This window comes from Mesoplodon bidens (genome assembly GCF_964165515.1).
Source record: "Mesoplodon bidens genome assembly, chromosome: 3".
NCBI classification, from domain to species: Eukaryota; Metazoa; Chordata; class Mammalia; order Artiodactyla; family Ziphiidae; genus Mesoplodon; species Mesoplodon bidens.
Window position 1 is genome coordinate 25,251,924 of NC_138178.1, and position 22,864 is coordinate 25,274,787.

The 22,864-nt window shown below is 44.2% G+C and overlaps 1 protein-coding gene across 2 annotated transcripts in view; it reads left to right on the plus strand.

The window, feature by feature from the left end:
- IL2RA (interleukin 2 receptor subunit alpha) overlaps nt 1-22,864 on the plus strand; it is a 43,827-nt gene that overhangs the window by 19,778 nt on the left and 1,185 nt on the right. Inside the window, exons 2-8 of one of the 2 annotated variants that reach the window (XM_081228327.1) lie at nt 11,135-11,317; nt 12,985-13,098; nt 15,232-15,453; nt 16,820-16,906; nt 17,250-17,321; nt 18,483-18,549; nt 20,541-20,675. In XM_081228327.1, coding sequence (XP_081084453.1) covers nt 11,135-11,317; nt 12,985-13,098; nt 15,232-15,453; nt 16,820-16,906; nt 17,250-17,321; nt 18,483-18,549; nt 20,541-20,616 — 821 coding nt within the window. In that variant the 3' untranslated portion in view covers nt 20,617-20,675. Of the gene's footprint in view, nt 1-11,134; nt 11,318-12,984; nt 13,099-15,231; nt 15,454-16,819; nt 16,907-17,249; nt 17,322-18,482; nt 18,550-20,540; nt 20,676-22,864 lie in introns of those variants that run through there. The other variant, XM_081228328.1, reaches the window with a different exon arrangement.

The window sequence follows — 22,864 nt, forward strand, 5'->3', positions numbered from 1 at the left end:
TGAGAGTATAAAGGGGTCCTGATACCAAAAGGTTTGAGAATCACTGCCTTCGTCATACTGGTTGTTAAACATTGCAATACTTCTAAGCTTGTTGGTAAACACCTGCTGCTTTGAACCTGTCAGATGACCCTCTCTACTCATTCCCCTGGCTCCTCCCACATATCAGCACTGAAGGGTTACTGTGTGGCAGACAGGGCTCCAGGACCCTCGGCTTCATCCTCATTGGCATCCTTGGTTCCTGACCCTGCTACCCTGCTTGTTCAACATTTTGAATCTCACTCCTGCAGAGAAACCAACTGCATCGCCCCCTGAGCTTTTACGGTGACCTGAGGTCCACGCAGACCTTTTCTCCACACTCTGCCCTCTTCTTCCTTGCTTCTTCCTGAGACATTTACGTTTGCTATTTGAAAGAATTTCCTGGAAGTAAAGGTGAGATTTTTTTTTTTAAAGGTAGACATGAGGGCGGCAGTAGTGGGCTTTCTTGTGATTCTGATCCCATTACCTTGAGCTGTGTGACTTGGGCGATGGACTGAATCTCTCTGAAACTCAATCTCCTGCTGTACAAAGTGGGGTGACAATATGTCCCTTTGAGGGCTGTAGTGAGCATGAAAGGTGACCTCTGCAAGTGAGCAGCACACAGGCAGGACTCAGATGTGAGTTACTATTATATAAATAGCCCCAAATGGAGGACCTGAGCTCTCTGACTTCAAAGATAATGATCTCAATTAAACCACAACATCTCACAAACACTTCCCAGTAACCCAGATACTTTAGACATAGCTCTAACTCCTAGCTAGAGAGAACCTTCCATAGCAGGGTGAGAAGCACACTCGTTCCTGAAGATAGTGATGAGAAAGCATTGAACTGGGAGTCAGAGCTCCGTTCTACTCCCAGGTTTGCCACAATTGGAGGAACGGCACTCAGCCTCAGTTTCCTTATCAACAAAAGGGGAGATTAACCTAAATCATCTTTGGGGTTTCTCCCAGCTCTCAGATCCTGGGATCCTATTGAGAGGAATAGTCAACATGTCCAATAATATTTTATTTTGAACCCAAAACACCTGCTTTCTATAAGGCTCAGACTGCTGGGTGGATTTCCCAAGGAATTTGGAGACTGTCTTTGACATTAGGTATATCTTGGGGTTCTTCTCAGATCTGACACAGAAGATGAATGTCTTTAGGTCAAGAACTACACAATTTCTTTATCCAGTGCCCCAAACTCTTGATGGACTCCTATGTCCCTTGCATAAAGCTTAGTAAATCATCATCTAGAAGTTTCTGTGCTTAGTGAGTTATTCTAAGGTTCATCCCCGATCCCTATCGTATAGACGGCCAAGCAGAAGGACACAAAGATGAAGCCATGCACTCAGTGCTGGCTGGGCTGTACGGGTAAATAGAACTTGACCTTGATTCATCCACAGAGCAAAGAATCTTATCTCAGACCCTGTCCACATCCTTTTGAAGCCCCTTCCTTTTCCTTATCTTTCACGTTACACAGGTCACAAGGGCCAGATGAGTGCTCTCTCATTTTGAACAACATCAGAAAAGAATTTTTTTAAAAAAAATCACCTTGCCCACAGCCATTTCTACCCACCCACCTTTCCTCCAGCCAGGGGAGTTCTCACTGCACCGTTAGATGCTTTGCCTTGGAACGAACTGTTCTGTAAGCAAATTCAGCCCCGCCTGAGGGCGCCGCTCTCGGTCCCCTTGGGGAGGCGGGCCCTCCAGAGCGGGCAGAAGAGGGGGAAAGACGGGGCAGCCACTGCTGGGTGCTGAGTGCGGCTACAGCCCCGGCAGCACTGGGGCGCTCGAGAGAAATAGTTTCAGCCTCCACACTCACCCCACTGTGCCCAAATGTGCATTTAACAAGCCCCCCAAGCCACGTGTACACACATGAAAGTTTGAGAAGCTCTGCTGTGAACAAGTGAAGCAGAGTCCTACCAGCTGTAGGAAACCAACTTCCCAGCTCAAAGGACCGACTGCCTTCCAGGTGTTGATATTTCTGGTTAACTCGAGGAACACAAAAATATATCGGCACAAAATTTACCTTAGTTCTGTTCCCTTCTAAAAACAAAACAGCAAGACACCAAGGGGTAGCTTTATTTAGGGGAGTGGAGTTGAGGTCATGTGCTAAATGAGAGAAAGGGTGTCAGGATTCCAGATCCAATCAGGAAGCCCTGGTCTGCATCTCTTGTCCCTCTTAGTGAGTGACAGGCCACTTAGAGGAAGAGAAGGGAGTGCCTCGTTTCACCAAGTTTCTCATCTTTTATTGGAAACCCAAGCAGTAGAAACTGTACGACTGTCCTTCTGGGAACAGTGGCGGAAAGGAGAGAGCAGATGCCTGGGAGACAGAAAAGCTGGTCTGAATCCCTAAATCTGTTGCTGTGTAACCTACAAATGCCTAATCTTTCCCTCCCTAGCATGGGCGTGGTGAGATAGAGGAGATGAGCCTCTAGCAATCCAGTGGAGGGAAAACAAAAGGCAAAACAACACAGAAAAAAAGGCGAAGCGTGTCCCAGGGTCCCTCCCCCTCAGCCACCTTCCTCCCAGACCTGTGTGGTGACACAGCCCAGAGCAAGTTGGCTCTCAATTACTGTTGCTAATGTCAGCTGAAGAAGCCAAAAGCAGCCATGAATTCCTGCATTTCAGTTGAGCAGGGAATTCCTGGAGGCAACAAGCCTACAAATATCCCAAGGGAGGATGCACCTGGGGCAGTGTTTCAGGGACAGGGATGGAGGCTGGGTGGGCGCAGGGGGTGGGACATATGGGGTCCTGCCTGTGTCTTTCCAGTTACCATTCTTAGCAAAAATTTGAAATAAGATGTGAAACACTTTCAACATCGGAAGAGCTCAGTTTAACTCTCAATGCAAGTCCCTTGGGAAAATCCCTTGGGATTTTTCAGGATGAATGATAATTACTGGCTCTCTTTCCCCTCTGCCTACATAAAAGGTAGGAGGCAAGACCACATCAATGTTCCTCCGAGCCCATGGTAGGACCCCTCTAGGGGCCCCAGTGTCCCAGCTCTGAGCATTCACCCCAAGTCCCATCACGAGGCTAGTAGTCTAAACTTTTCCCTCCAATCTGCACGCAGCACACACTTTCAAAACTCTCAGAAGAGAAGATGACGTCCAATCCAGAAATGCACCAATACTTAAAAATGACAGAGAGAAAAACATTTCCCTTCCCACCTTTCAAAAAAAAACTCTGCATTTGCCTCCTGAGCTGGGAGAATGGGCCAGAGCTGAGAGCAGAGAATAATTTCTATTAGAAAGTCAGAGCCTCTGGTGGAAGCAAGAAATAGATCTGGAAAGGTGGGTGCGAGAGTAAAGGCAGAGACAGTCCCTGTTTGCTGAATTTCGAGAAATTTTAGAGCTTTTGGAGTAAAACTAGAGAAAGAGGGCAGCTGCCATGCTGTGTGAAAATTTTTAAGTGATAATATGGGGAAGGAGGCTGTACAGACATTTTGCTGAGTCACATAAACAGAACTGTCCTTCAATGTTCCTCTGCAAGATTTCTGGAGAGACAAAGTGTTTTCATCCTTTTTTTAAAGATGTTGTATTGCTGTTTCTTTTACGACACCACCCTGAGAAGGGCTTTAAAAAATCCCAGATTTATTCCTGTTAAAAGAAACACCGCCCGCACCCCAGGTCTACCTTTCCTGCACACTCCCCTGCCCCCAACACACACACTTTCTTCAGGTGATACTTGGAACACTCTTCACATGGTTCCAGGGAAAAGGGTTAGAGTCAAGTTCTTTACTAGTTCTTAGCTATAGACCAGGGAAGTTTCAGTGCTTCTAGATTCCAGGAAGGATGTTTTTATAAAAGGCAAGTCTGTGGGAGTAAGAAGTTCTGGAAATTTCTCTTGTCCCCGCATGACCTCCTCAGATGTTCGGGCTAATTTATGATGATCCTGGAAATTTCCACGGCCTAATTTAGAAAAGCATATCATCATGTAAATAGTTTTTAAGGACACAAAGTTGCCCCGAAGGCAATCTGTCTGCCTTCTTTTCAAATTTCTGTGTTTAGAAACTCTCTTGGTTTGTGGTTGAGTCATCAGATTCCAAATGCGGCTGAGGTCAATCCTTGATTATTTGTGCTAGTGGATAATCATGAGAATTGCTCAATCTACTTCTTAATGATTTTTTTGAAGTAAAATTACATGTAGTGAAATGCACAGATCTGAAGTGTACAATTTGACAAGTCTGGGCTGTTAACCAAAATTTCAGAAACGGAGACCTGATTGAAATAAAAAGGTATTATTTGGGGTTGTTAGGAATGCCCCAGTGACACAGATTCAAGAAGACCTTGAATTGTTTCCCCACCCCCTCCCCCCAACTACAAAATAGGGGACACTTATAAAGGCAAAACCCCACAAGGTTACAGTTAGTGACATGAGTCATCTATCAAGAATTATAATTGGAGCTGGCAAGCAGTAAGGGTGCTTATTGAGTAAGAATTGGTTGGGGTCTGAAATGGTTGCATATTTCAAGGGGAGACCTTGAGACCATAAGGTTGCAGCTGCTGGCAGATACTGTTTTGAAAATGGCTGGTGGTGTCCTTAAGTTTGATGCAGTTCAGAGAAAATTCAAGTTCTCAGTGGTGCAGGGACAGGTCTGAGACCGGGTCCTCAGTGGCCCCCTGACTTGAACTGTGACAAGTCCATGATAATTTCAATTTGTCATCGGGGCAAAGATGTACACTCATGTTTCCATCCTCCTACGGTCTCCTTCCGGTCGATCCCCACCCACCACAAGCAACCACTACTTGGACTTCTTTCTGCATACTAGTTTTGTCTTTTCGTAAACTTCATATAAATGGAATCAAACAGTGTGTGTATTTTGTGTCTGTCTTCTTTTGTTCAACATAATGTTTTTGAGATTATTCAAAGCTACTATAAATGTTTTGCTTAAGTCTTTTTGTAGACATGTGCTTTCACTCCTTCTAGATAAATACCAAGGAGTGGAACGGCTGGATAATAGGGCAGGTATATATTTAACTTCATTTTTAAAACTTTGAGTTTTGGCATTATTTTACACTCCCAACAGTAATGGAAGTGAGTTCCAGTAGCTCCTTGGCAACATTTGGTGTTGTCAGTCTTTTATCCATTTTACCCATTCTAATGGACTATTTCATGGTGGTTTCCAATTTGCTTTTTCTTGATATCTAATGATGTCTTCAGCACATTTTCAAGTGCTTATTGATAATCAGATATCTTCTTTGGAGAAGTGACCATTCAAGTCTTTGCCCATTTACTTATTGGGTTGTTTGACTTTTAGTATTGATTTGTAGTTCTTTGTATAATGTGGACACAAGTCTTTCTGTCAGATATATGTGTTGCAAAGATTTTTCTCCCAGTCTACCTGTAGCATTCATTTTTTCATTTTCTTAATGCCTTAGGAAGAGCAGAAGTTTTAAATTTACTATTATTTTATGGTTAGTGCTTTTTGTGTCTTCCCTAGGAAATCTTTGCCTATCCCTAGCTTGCAAAGTTATTTGCCTTTATGTTCTTTTAGAAACGTAATAGTTTTATCTTTTATGTTTACATCTATAATGTATGGATTTGGTGTGTGGATGGATCTTTTATGTTTAAATATACAATAAAATTAATTTTTGTATGTGGAGTAAAGTTCTTTTTTCCCTATACAATTATCATTTGTTCCAGAAGCATTTGTTGAGATTTTTCCCTTCCCTCATTGAATTGCCATGGTGTGTTTGCAAAAAATCACCTGAATATACCTATGTCAGTCTACTGCTGGATTTTCTATTCTGTTCCATTATTCTATTTGTCTATCTTTTATCAGTATGTACTGTCTTGGTCACTGAAGCTCTATAGAAAGTCTTGATATCAGATGGTGTGAATCCTCCAAATTTGTACATCATTTTAAGGTTGTCTTAAAATTCTAGGTCTTTGTGTCTTGCCAAATTTCTACCAAAAAGTGTGTTGGATTTTTTAAATTGTAATTGCATTGAGTTTATTGATCAATTTAAGATAAGTTGACATCTTAAAAAAAAAAAAAGAATCTCCCAATCCATAAACATTGTGCATTTCTCCATTTATATAATTCTTTATGTTAGCAGTGTTTCAGAACTTTCAGTTTAAAGGCCTTGCGAGTTTTCAGTAAATTTATTCCTGAGTACGTTATGTCTTTTCATACTATTGTAAATGGGATTGTTTTAAAATTTTTAATTTTCTAATTGGTTGCTCACAGTATAACCATAAGTGATTTCTGTATATTGAGATTGCTAAATTTGCTAAGTTCTCATAGTTATTTTGGAGATTTCTCAGTAATTTCATGTAACCAACCAAGTCATCTGTGACTAATGTTTCTTACTTTGAAATCTGCTCTCTGATATAAATATAGCCACACCTGGCAACAGGCAACAGATGCCTGTTTTTGTAAATAAAATTTGGTATAACTATTCTTCTCTCAGTCTCCACAGCAGGGAGTTGGTTCTAAGTCACAGGGTCCTGCCCTGTTCATATTCAGCCCAGCGGCTGGATTAAAAACCCGAAGAGTATCCTCACACACACTTCTGCCCCCCTCCTCTCTAGAGCCCCATCCCACAAATTCCACCCGTGCCAGCAGACTAGGGCTCTGATTTTTTCCCTCTTCAGGTCAGTGAGGCCACCACTCTGCTGGCTCCACTTTGGTGCTACCTGGCAGGAAAGTGCCCCAGGAGGAAAGCCATGGCAATGGTGGGCTCACTTCATGTGCTTCCTTCCTCTCAAATAATGCTGTGCTGCACTGCCCGTTGCTAAATGCCTGCAAACTCTTGTTCACATACTTTGTCTGGTTTTAAAGTTGCTTTCAGCAGGAAGATAAATTTTGTCATGGTCGGAAGCAGAAGTCCTCATGGGCTGTTTTTCTTTTTCCCTTCAATTATTTTATCTAGCTCAGGAAATGTCCGTTGTGTGCTTGTAAGCTGTTCTTTTCTAATAGGCTTTACTTTTTAGAACAGTTTTAGGTTCACAGTAAACTTGAGCAGAAGGTACAGAGATTTCCCATATACTCCTGACATCACACATGCACAGCCTCCCCCATTGTCACATTATCAACATCCCCCACCAGATTGTACGTTTGTCACCATTGATAAACCTACACTGATGCATCATCATTGCCCAAAGTCCATAGTTTACATTAGGGTTCACTCTTGGTGTTGTATATTCTATGGGTTTGGACTAATAGGTATCCATCATTATGGTGTCCTACAGAGTAATTTCACTGCCCTAAAAATCCTCTGTGCTCCACATATTCATCCCTTCCTCCTCCCTAACCCCTGGCAACCTACCAATTCTTTTTACGACCTTCATAGTTTTTCCTTTTCTAGAATGTCATATAGTTGGACTCATACAGTGTATAGCCTTTTAAGATTGTCTTCTTTCACTTAGTAATATGCATTACAGTTTCCTCTATGTTTTTTCATGGCTTGAGAATTCATTTCTTTTTAGCACTGAGTAATATCCCATTGTCTGAATGTACCACAGTTTATTTATCCACTCATTTATTGAGGGACATCTAAGATTGTTCCCAAATTTTGACAATTATTAATAAAGCTGCTAGAAACATCTGTGTGCAGGTTTTTTTGTGGACTCAGCTTTTCAACTCCTTTGGGTAAATACCAAGAAGCATGATGGCGGGATGGTACATTAAGAGTATGTTTAGTTTTGTAAGAAACTGCCAAAACTGTCTTCCAAAGTGTCTGTACCATTTTGCTTTCCCATCAGCAATGTATGAGGGATTCTGTTGCACCACATCCTCACCAGCATTAGGTGTTCTGAATTTTGTTCATTCTAAAGGTGTGCAGTGGCATCTTACTGTTGTTTTAATTTGCATTTCCCTGATGACATGATGTGGAACATCTTTTCATATACTTATTTGCCATCTGTATATCTTCTTTGGTGAGGTGTCTGTTCAGGACTTTGGCCCATTTTTTTCAATCAGGGTTCTTATTGTTGAGTTTTAAGAGTTCTTTGTATATTTTGGATAATAGCCCTTTATCATATAAATATTTTCTCCCAGTCTGTGGCTTGTCTTTCCATTCTTGTGACAGTGTCTCTTAAGAGCAGAAATATTTTTTTCCGTTAAATCAGAATTTATTTTTTTAAAGCATATGGTAACAAGAAAATAATACAAAAACAAACACCCTACTCCTTTTTTTTGTTTGTTTTGTTTTACTTTTTTTTTTTACTGAAGTATAGTTTACTTACAATGTTGTGCCAATCTCTGGAAATTTTTTTATTTTAATGAGGTCCAGATTCTCAATTCTTTTCTTCATGGACCGTGCCTTTGGTGTTGCATCTAAAAAGTTGTCACCAAACCCAAGGTCATCTAGATTTTCTCCTATATTATCTTCAAGGAGTTTTGTGTTTTACTTTTAGGTCTGTGATCCATTTAGAGCTAATTTTTGTGAGGGACATAAGATGCGTGTTTAGATTTTTTTTTTTTTTTTGCATGTGGATGTCCAGTTGTTCTAGCACCATTTGTTGAAAGGACTATCTTTGCTCCATTGTATTGCCTTTGCCTCTTTGTCAAAGATCAGCTGGTCTATTTCTGGACTCCCTATTCTGTTCCATTGATCTATCTGTCTATCCTTTCACCAATACCACACTGTCTTGATTAATGTAACTTTATAGTAAGTCTTGAAGTCAGGTAGTATATCCTCCAACTTTGCTCCTTTCGGTCAATATTGTGTTAGCTATTCTGAGTCTTTTGTCTCTTCATATAAACTTAGATTCAGTTTGTTGACATCCACCAAATAAGTGGCTGGGCGTTTTATTGGGATTGCCTTGAATCTATAGATCAAGTTGGGAAGAACTAACATACTGACAATATTGAATCTTCCTATCCATGAACATGGAATATCTCTCCATTTATTTAGCTCTTCATTGATTTATTTCATCAGGGTTTTATAGTTTTTCCTCATGTAGATCTTGTACATAATTTTTTTTAACTTATACCCAAGTACTTCATTTTTTGGGTGCTAATGTAAGTGGTATTATGCTTCTAATTTCAATTTCCTCTTGGTCATTGCTGGTATTTAGCAAAGTGGTTGACTTTTGTATATTAGCTTTGTATCTTGTAACCCTGCTGTAATCACTTATTAGTACGAGGAGGTTTTATTTTTGGTCTATTCTTTCATATTTTCTACATAGATAACATGTCTTCTGCAAACAAAGACAGTTTTGTTTCTTCCATCCCAATCTGGATACCTTTAATTTCCTTTTCTTTTCTAACTTCATTAGCTAGGACTTCCAATATGATGTTGAAAAGCAGTGGTAAGAGGGAACATCCTTGCCTTGTTCCTTCATTTGGCTTTTCTGATTATTACACACATCTTGTTTTAGCAACAGATTTACCTTCCGATACTTAAATTGTTGGTTGGTACTGACGTATGATAAGTGCCAGCGAATGGTACTGATGATATGGGCTGTAGGGAGAGATGAACTTTTGCAGGAGCTAAGGGTTAAGGTAAAACTCAGCCCATTCTCTATCTGGACATTTTCTTTTTCTGGACAGGAAAAAAAGGGAGGGGAACTAGTACCTATTCTTTCTAAATTAATTTTATTGAAGTACAGTTGACTTACAGTGTTGTGATCATTTCTGCTGTACAGCAAAGTGGTTCAGTTATACATACATATATACATTCTTTTTCATGTTCTTTTCCATTATGGTTTATCACAGGATATTGAATGTAGTTCCCTGTATCATACAGTAGGACCTTGTTGTTTATCCATTCTATATATGATAGTTTGCAACTGACTAGCATCTATTCTATGCCTATTATGTGCCAGGTGCTCTGCAAGTTACCTTAATATGTTATTTCATGTAATATTTAAAAGAAATCAGTAAAATAATTATTATACACATTTTACAAAAGAGGAAGCCAAGTCTTAGATAAGTAAAAACAATAAAGCTGTATAGCTAGTAAGCTGGTAGAACTACAATTTAGAAACCTATCCTTCTCCCCTTTCCACCATGCTGTGTTTCTTGCCTTATTATGATTATTATAATTCCTGGAATTTACATTATTTTACATGTTTCTCTACAACTGCTGGCCCAGTGAGCCATCCAAACTGCTCTTGTTTAGTCCCTTCTTGGTTAGAGGTGGGACAAGCTGTCCAGGTTCACCTCACCTTCTTAAGGGTGTCAGGAGGGTCCCGCATCTTGGATGGGGGTGGTCTCCAGGATGACAAGATGCTGGGCGGACTGTGAGGGCTCAGAGAAGCTCCACTCCACCCTGAGTGATTAACAGACGATCGGCAGATGGTCCTCTGCCAGCAGCGAGTGCAGCAACCTGCCTGGACCCTGTGCCCGTTTACTGGGTGGCGAGGCCAGCTGTGGGAGCCCTGGCTGCCTCCCTTTTTTCTGTTTCCTGTGGTCCTTCCTGTCCGCTTCCTTTACCCAGCCTGTGACTTTTTCCTGAAAAATCTCATCTCTTGAAGCAGGAGAATTTGTCGCGAGATATACAATGGAATCATTGCTCTGATGAGACCAGCACCTTTTCCTCCCATAATAGTTGGGTGTTCAACTATTCGAGTGTCTTTAGTGGGAAGCCAGTGACTATTTTGGGGGGTGAGGGAGGGTCAGGTCTTCGTGGTGTGAGAAGGAATTTGGTAAACTTAGAGGTGGGTAGGTGGATGAGAAACACACATTTCCTACTCACCAGACATTGAGTGAAGCACTTTACAAATATTTCTTCAAAAAAAAACAACCTTACAGAACCATTAATTACAGAAAGTCAGACAATCTTTATTTCCTTCAAAGTATTTCTCACAGACATATTTCATCCCTCGATTAAATCGATGTGGTTCGTCCCTCCCTTTCCTCATACCCCTTGTGCCCCCTCATTCTATACTTGCTCAGCAGGAGGCCTATTCAGAATAAAACTTCATTCCTTTCTATTCATTTAGTTTAAAAGACACTGTAGTTTGGAGATGAACTTGGCTGAAGTTAAATTTTGAATCATCTCTGATATGAAGGTTTCTAAAGAAACTTCAACAGCCTTAGTTTCTCTCCAGGAAACAGTGGGGTACATACAAACCCCTTAAATCGAGCGAAGGAACGTGTGATTCGATCATATGCCCACGTTTGGAAGCTCCTGGACTCCTAAGGTGCCTTTTTGTCTTGGCAGATGTTTGTCCTGAAGACCCACCGAGTCTCAGAGACGCCACCTTCAAGGTCCTCAGGTATGAGGTGGGCACCATCATAAACTGTGACTGCAAGAAAGGCTTCCGCAGAAGGTCGCCCTTCATGCGCTGCACAGGCAACTCCAGCCACTCTGCCTGGGAAAACAGATGCCACTGCGACAGCACCTGTAAGTGTTTCCATTTGTAACTCCGGAGGGAAGGAGAAAAACTGTAGCAAAGAGGGAGACAGGGCTTCAACTATTATTCACACGGCCCTACAGACAAAAACTGGCCGCCCCATCTACGTGAAAACTAATGTTGGTGGTTCCCAGAATAGTCATTCACTGAACAGATATTGAATGACTGTCTCCTAGTTCCAAGGCCTGTTCCAGATACTTGGGGATATGACAGACCCGGCCCTCAAGGAACCTATACTTCGGGGGGAAGGAGGGAGGACAGACATTACACTAATGATTACTAAACAACTAAAAATAATTCTGGTTCACAATGATGTGAATGTAGCTCGTGCCACTGAACTGTACACTTAAAAAAATAGTTACTATGGTAAATTTTATGCTATGCATATTTTATCACAATTTTTTAATTGAAGTATAGTTGATTTACAATGTTGTGTTAGTTTCAGGTGTACAGCAAAGTGATTCAGTTTTGTGTATACACACACACTTTTTCAGATGCTTTCCCGTTATAGGTTATTACAAGATATTGAATATAGTTCCCTGTGCTTTACAGTAAATCCTTGTTATTCATCTATTTTACATATAGTAGTGTGTATCTGTTAATCCCATACTCCTAATATATCCCTCCCTCACTTTTTCCCTTTGGTAACCATAAGTTTGTTTTCTATGTCTGTGAGTCTGTTTCTGTCTTGTAAATAAGTTTATTAGCACTATTGATTAGATTCCACACATAAAAGATATCATATGGTATTTGTCTTTCTCTGACTGACTTATTTCACTTAGTATGATAATCTGTAGATCCATCCATGTTGCTGCAAATGGCATTATTTCATTCTTTTTTATGGCTGAGTAGTATTCCACCATATATATATATATATATATATATATATATATATACACACACACACACACACACACACACACACACACACACACTCACACACACACACACACACACACATATTACATCTTCTTTATCCATTCATCTATTAGTGACATGTTGCTTCCATGTCTTGGCTATTGTAAATAGTGCTGCTATGAACATTGGGGTGCATGTATCTTTTTGAATTAGAGTTTTCGTCTTTTCTGGATATATACCCAGGAGTGGGATTGCTGCATCATATGGTAGCTCTATTTTTAGTTTTTTAAGGACATCCATACTGTTCTCCATAGTGGCTGCACCATTGTCATTGCTTTAGGAGGGCCTCTCTCTAGCTTTTAAATGAACTGCCTTGGGAAACAGAGGAGTGGGCGGGCTGTTGAACTAATAGCTCTTCTCGCTGCCACCCCCACCCCCACGTACAGTGTTGATGGGGTTGATGGCCAGAATGGAGTCCCTTTTGGAGAGACACACAGACACAAACAATTCCACCAGAAAAATCTCAGCTCCTTCAGAAACACGTTGTAGGCCACTGACATCATGTACAGGAAACCTGACTGACAGGCCAGTGCTGCACTGGCCATGAACAGGCCCCCTGAGAGCCCCCCAAGGGCAGGGTGTGTGGGGATCATCTTTATAACCCCAGTATCCCCCGATATTGCCTGGCACATCACAGGCCCTAGAAAGACTCTCTTTTTGAGCAAATGAATACATGAAGAGCGTGTTCTCTTTTAAACTTTTGTGAAGCTATCTTCTTCATTCCATCCATACTCTCTAGCCTCCCCTAAGACCCCAGGAAAACAAGTTACTCCTGGACTCAAAGAACAGAATGAAGAAAAAACCACAGAAGTGCAGAGCCAAATGCAGCCCACAGACCAAGCTAACCTTCCAGGTAAGAGGGGACCCATTCTCTTGCAGGTACAGGATGTGTGCCCCAAAGGAGGAGGATCTGTCCTGCTGTCCTCTTTCCTAGGGATGTCATGTGGACAAGAACTATTGTGTAGTGTTTGCAGGCTGTTTGCTCAGCATTTCAAGCCACTCCTACAGCAGCCAACCTGGGCTCAGGGTTGCCTCCGGGTTTGGGAACTGGCCAAATAGAACTCAATTCAACTCACTTCATTTCAATTCAATTCAAAAAGCATGTTTGGGGACAAACTGTGCCAGGCACTGCAGCCAGACAATACAAACCTGAGTAGATGGTCATCCCTGCCCTCAAAGAGATGCTGTGTTTTCCCCTTAAGTACAAGGCAGTGAACTCCAAGCAAAGCAATTTACTTCCAGACATTTCTTACAGGACAGGGTTGTGAAGTGGGCAGTGCCACACTGGTGCCTCTGGAAGCTGTGGACAAACACCTCCTAGCTAATAGGCTGTGGCCCAGCAAGTTGCTGCCCCAACTTCCCAAAATTAATAATGTTGAAGTCAAGCCATAACATCAGGAAGAAAGAGAGTCCATTAGGAAAACCTGAGCCTTGTGGGGGACCAGCTGACCTTACAAGACCCCATGGTCCTACGCTAGTTTTATAACCTTACAAAGAACTTTACGACATTGTATATACTCTCATTTGAACCTCAGAAGCCAGTGAGTCAGGGAGCAGGAAATATTACTTCAATTCACTGAATAAATTGAGACGCAGAGACATTTAAAGACTTGGCTAAACTCACATAACAGGACTGAAATAAGGCCTTGGGTCTCCTGAATTAGAACAGGGATCTTGCTACTGATTATTTAAACTAGTCTGAATTTATTTTCAGCTTCTATTAATTAAAAAAATTAAAACCCAATGACTAATCCAAGGACTACTCTGCAACATGCTGTTTCCAGCCCTTTTCACTCTGTGCTGGAACAAGGTTTCCGAACACATTTAATTATTTGTTTCTCTCTGTTTCTCCCGCATCACCTTCCACAATTACTGAAAGTTTTCTCAAGAGGTCAAAGTTTACTGTCCTTACTCAAGAGATAACCAGCTGGCTCTGGCTAAGGGATACTTCACGGATTGTCTTAATGTGGAGGTTTTCACTTGAAAGAAGCAAACCCAATTCAAATGGGTTCAGACGGTTATGAATTTTACTGACTGTAAAGGCAACTTGATTCTGAGACTGAAACACACATTCAGTCATGATTTGCAAGGTGCTGCACTGAGCAGACCACCTGGGATGGAACCACTCGGCCTCCTGCTGCAGAGGGTTACAGAGGGTGCGGGGAAAGGTTATATGGGTCCTTGGGGTTGTGGAAGGTCAGAGCATATATACAGTTTCACACTTCTGGGCTTAGAGGGACCTGTGGCCCATATGTCCAGATTTGGCGGGGGCAGGGGTTGGATTCTGGGATTAAATCAGAGCAGGACGTGATCTCTGAGGTTAAAGGTCAGCCAGGCTTGGATTTTAGTTCGGTGAGTGGAAAGTTACTGGGCATGGAAGTTTTCAGAGTCCTTAAAAGGGCCCACCTGGGTCAAGCTTCAGGCATGGCTTGATCAGGGATCAGGCTCCATTCCTCCAAGATCATCTCAGCGCTTCCCTCCTCCTGGCTTTGGATTTGTCCCCAGTCCTTCCGCCATGGCCCCAAGATGACCACCAGCTGCAACTCACTTAGCAGTGGGGATCCAGACGGTCTCCACATTTCATTGGCCCAGATTGGCTTGAGCCTGCCTTTAGACCTAAACTGAGACCACCGTTCGCATGCCTGTCTACTTATCAAATCTCTCACCATCAGCAGAAGTAATTGCTTATTTCTCTGCATTCCGAGAGCAAGCGTCTGTCTCTTGGCTGTCATCCTCACCACATTCTGCCTGTATGTACTTCCTTACCAGATCCGCCGTCTGCTCCTTGCAGGCGGACTGGGTCTTCATGCCTTTTCACGTGTCTAGCAAAGGTCCTAACACATAGATGTTATCACTACTTACTGGAAGGGAGGGAGGAAGGGGACAAGGAAAAGAGTAAGAACCATGGTCCAGTCTCTAGGAAGAGGCAACCTGGACTCACAATGTCTCCCCAGCTTGCCTTTGGAATTTCCTTTCCCTCTTCCAGGTCACTGCAAGGAGCCTCCACCATGGGAACATGAACATGAACCTTTGAAGAGAATTTACCATTTCATGGCGGGGCAGATAGTTTACTACCAGTGCACTCAGGGATTCAGGGCCCTACAGCGAGGCCCTACCAAGAGCACCTGCAAGATGATCTATGGGAACATGAGGTGGACCCGGCCCAAGCTTGAGTGCATAAGTGAAAGGGAGAACAGTCAGTTTCCAGGTATGGAGATGCCCCCCGCCAGGTCCACCACCTTGCTGCTTCTGTCGGGCGAACCAGGCTGGAATCCCTGACCCACCCGCTACGTGACCTTGGGCAAGTCTCTTCCTCTCTGGGGCCTCTGTTTTCTCTCATTCTAGAAAACAGACTAGATAAACTCCAAGGTCTTCATCACCTAAGGTCCCCATAGCCTGATGGGGATAAATAGCAGGAGATGGAAGAGGAAGAAAGGTCTTCCGAAGCCCCCTGGTGCTACCTCACAGGCGATCCTGCCGCCCCCTTTTCTAGATGATCCTGAAATTTTCCTTCTGACTCTAAGCTACCAAAACTTCCTCATTCAAAAAGGAAAGTCCAGGGGCTTCCCTGGTGGCGCAGTGGTTGAGAGTCCGCCTGCCGATGCAGGGGACGCAGGTTCGTGCCCTGGTCCGGGAAGATCCCACATGCCACGGAGCGGCTGGACCCGTGAGCCACGGCCGCTGGGCCTGCATGTCTGGAGCCTGTGCTCCGCGGCGGGAGTGGCCACAGTGGTGAGAGGCCCGTGTACCGCAAAAAAAAAAAAAAAAAAAAAAAAAGGAAAGTCCACATGCCGTGCACACATTTCCAACTTGCTGATACATAATGTAAATCCATTATTTGTGACATGCCACGCCGTTAGCATGCCCCCTCCTCTTGTGTGAGTCCCACCTGAGCTTTGCCAAAGTGCAAATGTGCAGGGAAGGGACTTTTCAAGCACAAACACACATGCACACGCATGCACGCTCATTCACACACGCAGACAAGCCACCTATGTTGAGGTCTTCTATTTTCATTCTGAAATCGTCTTACTATTTCTACAATCAAAAGTCACTTCCATTTGACCCTAAGTGTTAGTGGCTTCTTTGCTCACCCCCAATTCCCAGACCCCACGTCTCCCTCTTGGATCTTCTAGGGAGGCTGCTGTGTTTCTTTCCCATAGCCTGACCCCCATGAGCCACACTGCACGCCAGGCGTGTCCACAAGCAATGGGAAACCTGTCACAGAGAAAAGCTCTCCTTTTGTGCATTTCTACTTCGTTTAATGGTTTGATGGTATTTGTATTATGATGACCCGTTTCTAAGCCACAGAAGGAAACCAGAGCTGAGTAGGCAGCGTGGGGAGAAAGTTGCTCAGAGTTCTGTAGAAAGCCAGGGTCAGGGTCACAAAATTCCCTCCCTCCTGCTCTGCTGCGGCCACTGAGCCACTTCGCTGTGACCCTAATGGGGAACCGAGAACTGAGACTCACACCTCAGCTAGTGCATCTGGGGTCAGCTGAGGAGGCCAGGGAGGGGGTGCACATGAGACCTCCACTTCCCACCTTCTGTTCCACAAACATCCTTACTCTCTCCTCCAGGTGAAGAAGAGCCTCAGGAGAGCACGGATGCTCCCCCTGACAGTGAAACTCCTTTTCCCTTAACAACGAGGATGGCAGGTGCCACAGGTACGGCTGGAGTTTCTTGGAAGATAAAAGGTTGGCTATTAAACCGTGATGCAGGATAAGGGGAGGGGTTGGCCTGGAGCTGCCCGTAGGTGCTAGAGATGATCGCACACCTGAGTGCAACCTCCCAGTCCTCAAACACCGCCAGTGTCAGAGGAGAAACAAGATGAAGGTGGCACCTCGAGGCAGAAGAACGAAATGTTCAAATGTTGGCCCCAGGCTCCCCTGGTCTCTCCTAGCTATCCAGTGGACTCCGAGCCCCCAGACCCGAGAAGCCTGGACTCTCCCAGCCCTGTGCAGCCCCACAACCAGCAGTGACTAGCACCCTTCTCTCTCTTTTGCACAGATTTCCAAACACCCACAGAAGTGGCTGCGACCATGGATATGTTCATATTTACAACCAAGTATCAGATCGCAGGTGGGTAGCGACAAACCAGGGGACGTTTGCTTGGTGGGTTGGTGAGCTGCTTGGTTAGTTACTATAAACTAGCTCTTTACACTATATAATGTTTATAAAAGTCAAAGACGAATCCAGATAGTAACATGACTCGGAATCACAGGAACCGGTTGTAGTGAGTTAGGAGTGAGGTCTCAAACCAGCCTCAACCAGTGCCTCCCGACCAGATTCTAGAGGACGAAATACCCAGCACCTGCGTGTGAGGGGAGGCCAGGGTGCGGGGATGTGGTGGAACCAGCGGAAGAGAGAAGAAGCATGCCATCAACACTCCAGGTGTTTCCTGGTGGGAGGCAAAAATGGGCTTTGAGAAAAAAACAAAACAAAGACCAAAACCAAGCTCTTAGAAACAGAGCAGAATGCTGGTGACCAGGGGCCGGGGGTGGGGTAAATGGGGAGGCGGGTGTCAGAGGGCACAAACTTCCAGTGAGAAGAAGAGCACGTCTGGGGATCGAACGTAGAGCGTGGTGATCACAGCTAACAACGCTGTACTGCAGATGTGAAAGTTGCTGAGGGTAAATCTGAAATGTTCTTCGCCCAAAAAAGAAATGGTAATTACATTGTGCAATGTATAAGTGTATCAAAGCAACACATTGCATACCTTAAACTCAGACAATGTTACATGTCAATTACATCTCATAAGGGGAGGGGGGTGAGTGGAGAAAAACAGGCTTTGAGGCACGTCTAAGACACAGACAGATGGACGTACGGATAACTTGACAGCTTCAGGACCACAGGAAAGCAGCATCTGGGAAACAGAACACTTTCAGGAGATGCTAAGTGTTTATCATGTATCTTTATATTTCAACATTTCTTTTACCCATCGCAGGCCTCACTCACGGCTTCTTTAACTGAGGCCGGGGAGAGGGTGCCTATCAACTGCTCCCCACAGAAAGAGTGGAGCCCCCTGAGGAAAGGCTTGTGCCCTTCCAGTCCACACCCCCAGGCCCTGGTCCTGGAGCCTCCAGGGAAACTCTCGGGAGGGAGCCGCGTTCTGAAAAGGGGCGGCACAAACCGCAGCGCTCACCTCTCGGCGAGCCCTTTGCTGGGGGTGGAGACGGATACAAGGGGACGGGCTCTCTCAGCCCCCGGGCCCCCTTCCCTGACCTGCCTCTCCGTCCACAGTGGCCGGCTGCATCCTGCTGCTCATCAGCATCCTCCTCCTGAGCGGCCTCACCTGGCAGCAGAGATGGTGAGTCCCGGGTGAGCAAGGAAGCCCCGCCCACGCTGGGGGGAGGGGAGCGCCGCGCAGGAAAGCACCGGGTCAGGGACCCCTTCTCTCCCAGCCCACCCCTTTCCTCCCTGACCACCAGGGGTTTGGGGAGCAGCAGAGGGAGGACTGGCCAGTGCACGCCTTCCCAGAGTCGACCCACAGAATTATAGCCGCAGGGAAATGGGAAAGCCAAGGAAGCGAACATCCACTGAGCGCCTACTGTATGCCAGGGTCCATGCTTATCTTGCGAACATTATGGCAACCTGAAACCTTTGCTACAGCTCTGGCAGGTTAAGCAATGTGGACAAGGTTGCACAGCAGAGGCCCAAACTGCAACCTCTGTCTAGTGCCCAAGACCTCTTTGCCCCTGTCACCTGGCAGCGGAGAACCAAGGGCAGTGTCAGCCCTGGTTCTCTCCTGTGCTCCCCACCCCCCAACGCAGACGCTCACACCAGAGCCCCCTAGGCCGGGAACCTGACCCACGCGACCCCACGTGTGGACTCATTTGCATTAACTCTCTGGCTGCAGAGGAGAACAACCCGGTGAGATTTTTAAAATACCAATGCTTAGGTGGGCCCCAGACATCAGTACTTTTTTTTTTAATTGAGATAAAATTCTTCATTTTAACCATTTTAAAGTGTGTAATTCAGTGGTTTTCAGCACTGTTGTATATACACCACCAGTATCTAATTCCAGAGCATTCCATCACCCCAAAAAGAAACCACACATATCCCAATTTCCCATCCCCCCCATTCCCTGGCCACCACTGATCTACGTTCCATCTCTATGGATTTGCCCGTTCTGGACATTTCATGTAAATGGGACCATGTACGTACTGTATGCCCTGTTGTTACTGGGACGTTAGTACTTTTTAAAAGCTCCTCAGTCGCATCTAATACATACACATCCAGTTTAGATAACCCCGAGCTGGACCTGTGGTTCTGAAACGTGAGTGCATCAGAATCTCCCAGGTGGGCTTGTTTTTTTTTAATTGAAGTACAGTTAATTTACAGTGTTTCAGGTTTACAGCAAAGTGATTCAGATATATATAAATACACATATATATACTTTTCAGATTCTTTTCCATTATAAGTTATCACAAGATACTGAATATAGTTCTCTGTGCTATACAGTAGGTTTTCATTGTTTATCTATTCTATATATAGTATCTGTTAATCCCAAATACCTAATTGCCTGTGGGCTTCTTAAAGCAGAGCCTGCCAAGCCTACCCCCAAAGTCCCTGATTCAGCAGGTCTGGGGTAGGGCCTGAAAATTTATGTCTAACAAATGCCCAGGTGATGCCAATGCTGCTGGTCCAGGGACCAAACTTTGAGACCCACTGCACTAACAGTGTTAAGAATCAAGAGAGTGAAATCATTTTTTTTTCTCTCTCTCTCTCTCTCTCTCTCACACACACACACACACACACACACACACACAGTCAGTCTCTCCCTCCCTTTAGACAGAGGACTATGGAGACCTAGCTTGTCACTCTCCCCACCTTCCAGGGCATCCCCTACCCCCTCCGCACCAAGTGCACTCTGCCAACCCTGATATAAACCCCCCAGAAGACCCTGAGAAGACAGAGAGTCACCCCCCACCCCCCACCAAGAACCAAAGCCCTCTGACCCCCCAGCCTGCCTAGCCAGAGAGAAATCATCAGATTCCTTCCATTCTTATCTTGATCGTCAGGCCCACGATAAACTCCTGGTTTTCCTTCTGTCAATTAAAAAGCACAAATGATTGCAACGCAAAGAAGCCCTCTAGGGTTGCCGTGTTAGGAATTATTCACATACCCAGCAACCTACCAATCTCTCTACGTGTTAGCCAATTCCTGAGGCGTTTTTATAGGATTCTGTGAGATGATGCAGGTAAATTGCCCAAGACGTTATCTTTACTGCACACACAGATCCTCTCCTTCCCTCACTGACAGGACCTAATACCCATCAAGGATCTTTGTATTTGGTAGCTTAAAGACCCAAACCTTCGTACACAAAGGGATGAAGCTATTTGGGAGTGGGAAAGGTTTGGGCTTGATGTTGTGAAACCAAGAACTGCCTGAAACTATATGAGTTTCCAAGATCTCCCAGAATTGCAATCTTCCAGGAGACCTAAACAGACACCTCCAACTGACCCAGAGAGCTGGTCCAAAAGCCTTCCTAGAATTGAATTTCATCTGATGGTGCCCTCTTGTGGCCAAACAGAAATACTACATTTGATTTAAAAAATTTTTTAAAGCAATTACTAGGAGCTTAATTACCCCAGCTCCTGAGAGCCAAAAGCTAGATGTTCTGGAATTTTGAGAACTGCTTTTAAGCATAACCATTATTAAAAATTAAGTTATATAAACTTACAGTTAAATAAATTATATTAAAAACAAAGTCAGGGACTTCCCTGGTGGCGCAGTGGCTAAGAATCCGCCTGCCAATGCAGGGGACACCGGTTTGATCCCTGGTCCGGGAAGATCCCACATGCCACAGAGCAACTAAGCCCGTGCGCCACAACTACTGAGCCTGCGCTCTAGAGCCCACGAGCCACAGCTGCTGAAGCCCACATGCCACAACTACTGAAGCCCACAAGCCACAGCTACTGAACCCGCGAGCCTAGAGCCTGTGCTCCACAACAAGAGAAGCCACCGCAATGAGAAGCCCACGCACAGCAACGCAGACCCAATGCAGCCAAAAATGAATAAATAAATAAGTTTATTAAAAGAGAAAACAAAGTTAATAAGTACTCAAAATTAATCACTTTCTAATTGTTTTACTGCATTTTACTACTTTATTCTCAGGGTTATTTGCATCTGTGTATCTGTATCGAGGAAATACTATCTATATGATGGTTTTATACTGCACGTCTCTCCCCAGCTCTGTATTCAAGGTAGCTTGAAACTGGGAGTGGTGGGAGTTTTTACACCATGGAAACAGGCAGCCTTTTTCAGACAGCTGGTTGTTAAACATTTGCCAACACACCAGTTCTTGGAGCCTTGCCCCATGGGAGCTCTGAGCAAGTTAGGAAGTAACCAGATGTTCCCATGGGCTGAGGAAGGGCTGGGGAAGTCTAGGATTGTACTGTCTGATAGGGTCGCCACTAGCCACGTGTGGATATTTAAGTTTAAACTTAAATACAATTAAAAATTCGGTCTACGCGTTGCACCAGCCACATTTCAGGAGTTTGATAGCCACACGTGGCCATGTTATTGGACAACATAGATACAAAACATTCCCATCACCACAGAAAGTTCTTATGGTACAGTGCCAGCTAGAAAACCAGGAGTTTTCAATTCATGAAAACCCCTTAGCACAGCTAGTTGGTTTTATTATTCCTTTTATGAAGCTATTGTCTTCCGTATACTTCCAAAAAAATTTGATAGGATATCTCCTACGTAGATGCTGGTCAAAGGGTACAAACTTGCAGTTAGAAGATGAATAAGTTCTGGGGAATCTAGTGTACAGCAGAGGTGATTATAATCAACAATATTGTATTATATACTTAAAAGTTGCTAAGAGACTAGATCTTAAATGTTCTCACCACCAAGAAGAAATGACAGTTACGTGATATGATGGAAGTGTCAGCTTTAACACCACGGTGTTCATTACATCTCAATATATAAATGTATCAAACCAACAAACAGTACACCTTAAACTTCCACGATGTTCTATGTCAATTATATCTCAATTTTAAAATGACTACGAGAATATCTCCTATGTACCAGGCACTTGCCAGGGGCCTAAGGATGAATACGAATGGCCCCTGCTCTCAGGAGCTTACAGATCAGTGGAGGAGAAGGGGAAAAAAATTGAGACTTTAAACGTAATTTGTTAAAGCCTAAGATTGAGGTGTTACAGGAACGAAGAGAAAGGACACCTAATCCTATATGGGGACACCCAGAAGGCTTTCAGAGCTGATACCAGCGGCCAGATAAAGAACGGCAGGAGAAGCTGCAAGGCAGAGGGGCAGGAGGGGAAGTAAGGCAGCCTGAAGGGCATGAGGACGTCTGGGAGGATCTAGCAGTTCTGAACACTGGGGTGTAAAGTGCACGGGGCAGTGGTGACAGTGGTGCTGTGGGAATGGCCAGGGACCAAGTCCTGGAAGATCAGGCCAGACTGAGGAGCTCAGGCCCGATCCTGAGGACGACAGCGAGCCACAGAAGCTCAATTATGCAATAAATGGTAGCACTGGCCCTCTGAACAGTCCGGCTACAATAGAGGCTGGATTTAAGGTGGGTAATGGTGGTGGCAGTTTGATTATGTTATGATGGAATAAATCCACACAGGGGACGAGGAGAGCATGAAC